The 4,874-nt window shown below is 29.2% G+C and overlaps 1 protein-coding gene across 1 annotated transcript; it reads left to right on the top strand.

The window, feature by feature from the left end:
- Positions 1 to 2,345: 2,345 nt before the first annotated feature.
- Positions 2,346 to 4,375, top strand: LOC112680269 (the record flags this gene model as incomplete). Its single annotated transcript, XM_025550306.1, is given in 2 exon segments — positions 2,346 to 2,515; positions 4,182 to 4,375. Coding segments are annotated over 2 exon segments (336 nt in total), but the record flags the coding sequence as incomplete, so codon positions are not given.
- Between the last annotated feature and the right edge of the window lie 499 nt (positions 4,376 to 4,874).

Genomic DNA, 4,874 nt, shown 5'->3' with positions numbered 1-4,874 from the left:
TCTGGAAGGATCATTTTATAAAAGTGCCGATTAACTAGTAGTGAGGGGGGACGTTGGACCAGTCAAAAATTATTTTGATCTGTGCATATATTCACTTATATTAGCCGTAAAGAACATGAGCATATATATTATTCTGAACACTAGTAATGAAAATAATATATATTGTTGCAAAGAATGTCATTTATAATTCCATAATTTGATAGACTAGCTGAATTACCCGTCGTTGCCGGGTCTAAGTATATAAATGTATGTAACCTACCAAGATTAAATTTTGTTAAATCTATTGAAATTTAAATTAATTAAATTTTTGAAATAATATTTTATACATGTTAATTTAGTTTTTAAGATAATGATTATTATCATAACCTATTCGATAAGTTATAGCTTACAACTACCTGAACCTCTCTACAGTTTGGTATTATGTTGAATACGTATAGCATCTCACTTCTCCGAATATTTTACCTTTTGTCAAAAAGTTCATGGTCTTTTTGACTTTTAACCGAAACACTCTTGCAATTATATCATGTCGATCATATGAATTTTGACCGGGAAGTAAGAGCTCTTTTATCTCGTCCCAGCGAGGATTACATGTAAAAGTAATAAAAAGGTCAGGACGACCGTAATGTCTAACGTAGGTCATAGCATCGTGTGTTCTTTCGTGCATGTACCTTGGCCCACCAGTAAAAGTTGACGGGAGTATAACCATTTGGCCTAACTGATTAGCTTCTATGTCTCGTCGTCCAATCGCATCTTTTAAATGAATATAACTATCTGCACGCAATTTGGCTTGGTTGTTTTTGATGTAATTTAGTCTTTCAGTTTCAATTTTGGCGTATTCATCTACCAAATATTGACTGAAAAGAGAACGATAATTAACTAAATAGTTGTCTTCCCCTTCTCTGACCATTATTCTATATGAGTAAGAACTTGATGCAGAGACAGTTTTTTTAAGCGGTAACATGGTTTTTGGATCGCGTTGTGGTATATTGATTGCATACCCATCATCCCCCCAACAAAACATTAAAGGATACTGCAGTGCGTCGTATGCTCGATGTATCTCACTGATACCTGATACGGTGAAGTGAGTTACTTCGGTTTTCGAGGATGATGTCTCTTCGATCAAACTGCTGATCTACTGACACTAAAGCAACTTCATTTGCCGTTGGTGCATTATACCTGCCTCTATGTTCTTCTGGTGGTTTTTTATCTGCATGTATTACAACTTTAAATGCCTCTAAAGGAGGTATTTTATCGATGGTTAATTGTAATGATCAATTGTAAATTATGCGATGGCATGCCTAGTAAATCCAATGAGTTTAAAAACTCTGTTGGATAATTTTACAACTTCAGTAGCATCGCAAACTGTATCTAGATTTGTATGACACCAAGATTTCTGGTAACAAATTTTTTATCTTGAGATTCAATTCGTTTACCTCCACATTTTTTGCTACTAAAATTGCTCTTTCTGCCAGCCACTCATGATTTGTGTATTATCTGTGTACACTGGGACTTATCTGGTCAATGAGAGCATCGTGCGAATAAATGATTGTGTAGAAATCGTTCGGTAATTTTATACATCCCGTTTCATCTGTAGTAACTTTCCCATCTCCAATATCTAACAATTGTTTTGAGAATCTTTTGCACGCATCTTTTTTTGATTAAATCGAAATCGAAGTATCGAAATCGTTCGCTATCTATCTTTATATATATTTCGACCATGAATTGTTGACAAAGCTTATGCATCGTAAAATAACTTAGTCCTGATCGCGTCTAATCATCAACCAATATGCATAATAATTTTTTGAACTAACATTCTTATTTGTTTTGGCACCTGTTGTGGGATCTTTTTGTTTAATATTTATGCAATACCCGTCATTTACTACCAAAAATAAAATTAATAGTTTTTAAATAGTTTTTAATAGTTTTTTAATAATTTTTTAATAGTTTTATTTAATATTATCGACCTGGTCAAAAATATTAAACCGATTTCAACCCTTTAAATTCAAAATTTCGAAAAATCCTTTCTTAGCGCACGTTTACATCATAATAGCTATCTGTATGCCAAATTTCAGCCAGATCCGTCCAATGGTTTGAGCTGTGCGTTGATAGCAGTCAATCAGCTTACTGTTTTATATATACAGATGATTAGGGTTGAATGGTTTGTGAGTTTGCTTCCCCTTTCCCTATATAATATATATTAATTGAGATAATACGGTTTTTTGAATTAAATATACACATAGCGTTAATTATGATACATAATTAGTGTGTTGATATTATTTTTAATACGGGGTAATCGTTAATTATAAGAAAAAAAATCTGAAAAAAATATTTTAATTATTTGCAGGTGGCCCCAGGTTACCCCTACACCCGGTGATGTGTAAATTCAAAGGAAACATGGATTTAGCTTATCCAGGTGTATTGAAATTGGATCCTAAAGATATACCATGTGAATGTGATTTGATTATTTACACTAGATTTTCAATTGATTTGAAATCCCGATTGAATATAGATAAAGGTAGTTATGTATGGTATTATATAATAGCGTATAATTTTTAATTAATAATGTGTATATTGTATTTATTTATTATAACTTATTCATCCCATAAACACTATTGAATTAAAATACATTTCTTGTAAATACTATCAATAGATAACGATTTATTTATATTAACTACTATAATAGTCATTTATAGTTTAATAGAACAATGGGTAATGCCGGGCTTACACGATGCGTAGTACTTGTCATTCGTACTTGTCACTCGCACTTATCACTCCCACTCGCTCATTGTTTGAGCGTTCACACGACTTTTGCATTCGCACTCGTACTAAGTGTTAGGTATTAGTAGATAGTAACATAATAGGATAATCAATGATAATAGTATTATATATATTATATATCTATATTAAATTGTAAGATTAAATATAAGATTATAATTCCTAAAATAGTGATTAGTAGTAAATAATATATTATTAATTATTATTATATAAAAAATTAACCGTCAAGATCAATTAAGTCGTGAAGAATTATATAATGGACCGTTGTCATATCGTACAACAAAGTTGGATGTATAATTCAAGCATAATAATTTCATCAATCATAGATGAACTAAAAGTTGAATTAAGAATTATCACAATTCACAGTGTGCAACACGTGATAACTCAAATATTACTAATTACTAATACTAATCATTAAGTAGTCACTCGTTTCAAGTGCAATCCCAAGTAGAGTAGAGTCGTGGACGGGTAGCTACTTGTTGTTAATAAATAGAACGGCGTTCTATTCACTCGAACTCCCAGTTTTATTAATACTAAGCACTACTTTTTATGTTTACACGCAATGTGCGAGTGCCATTGACAAGTACTAATGACAAGTACTACGCATCGTGTAAGCCCGGCATTATTGAAAAATCATCTTGCTTAACTTAATATATAATTAGTTTTCAGGTATTTACAATGTCACGAGGATTTCATTATAGAGTGAAACAGAAAAACAATTAGTTTAAATAATATAAATTTGCTGGATTAATAAGCTATGGATAATTTTTTATTTAAAATATTTTGGAATACATTTTAAGATTATTTGAATATTAAAATGTGAGAGATATTCGTTGGCTTGTAGGTAGACTATTATCTAGTATCGACATTTCATTTTAAAATAATATCTAATTGAACACAAATACTTAATGAATAGAAATGTATTATCCATTAGTATTTCTTTGAGTACAAAAGTTGTTATTGGTTTGTTTATGACAGTAAACACATAAATATCTAGTTGTGGTTAATTCGTTTTCGATATTTTTATATATTTATAGATTGAGGTTAAAATGTTTAAATACAATTTTCAAATTGTAATCCGAACTTTTTTCCTACTTCTCTTATAAAATAATAATTTATAAATAATGAATTTTTGTGATGAACAAATTATAATCTTCCTTTTAAATCAATTACTTGTAGGTCCCAAATATTTAAGTACAAAATAAGAATGTTTATAGATTAAAAAAATATATATATATTTTCAGTTTATGACTCAAATCAAATTATCGATGACTTGAAATTCGAAACATTTTTATTTTCATATGATTACTCGAAGATAGTTTTTAAGATATTTTTATTAAATAAAATGCATGTATGTAACTGAAATTTATTTCGAACTGTTGAACTATATTGAATATTTATTTCAGAGCTCATTCAACAAGTAGTAGCTTTAAAAAAACCCGTCATTTTAGAACTCAATCACGAAACTAGATCCGCTCATTGGGGATCTTTATTAAAGCCTTCTAAGCAATATAAAGAGACGAAAGTATTGCGTGACTTTGCATCAGCCAATAATATAAGTGGATTTCTTATTGCAGAACTGTTTGTTGATGATGATAATGTAAGTATATGTCTTTTGAACATTAGTTATCTTATATTCAATTCCATTTACAACACAATTAGAATCATGTGTTTGTTTAGTACCTGAATTTCTTAAATATATACCTATTTCTTTTTTATTCGTAAGACCATCTGATTTATTTCATAATAATTGAAAGCATACCTAATTTTTTTCAGTATTTTTTGGTTTTCAATTAATTTTTCCTATTCTTCAGATTTTCAGTCATATTATTTCACAAGATGCAATCTGATTGTATTTAATTTAAATACAGTTGATCAATATCAGACTTGGATATTGAATTCAACTTTAAAGTAATATGATGTTTTCCATTCTGTAAAATCTATTTCCAAACAAATGATAAAATATTCCTTTAATAATTAAACTATATTTTGCATAGAATTAACAATTAAAATGTTTGAAATATTCATTTCAATCGTAAGAATTTACGATTAGTTTATACTTGAAGCTTTTTTAAAAATTCACTAATCTTATAATATTA

Source organism: Sipha flava, unplaced genomic scaffold (genome assembly GCF_003268045.1).
Source record: "Sipha flava isolate LNK unplaced genomic scaffold, YSA_version1 17637_pilon_pilon, whole genome shotgun sequence".
Taxonomy (NCBI): Eukaryota; Metazoa; Arthropoda; class Insecta; order Hemiptera; family Aphididae; genus Sipha; species Sipha flava.
The sequence above is the reverse complement of the archived record's forward strand: the minus strand, read 5'-3'. Positions and strand labels throughout refer to the sequence as shown.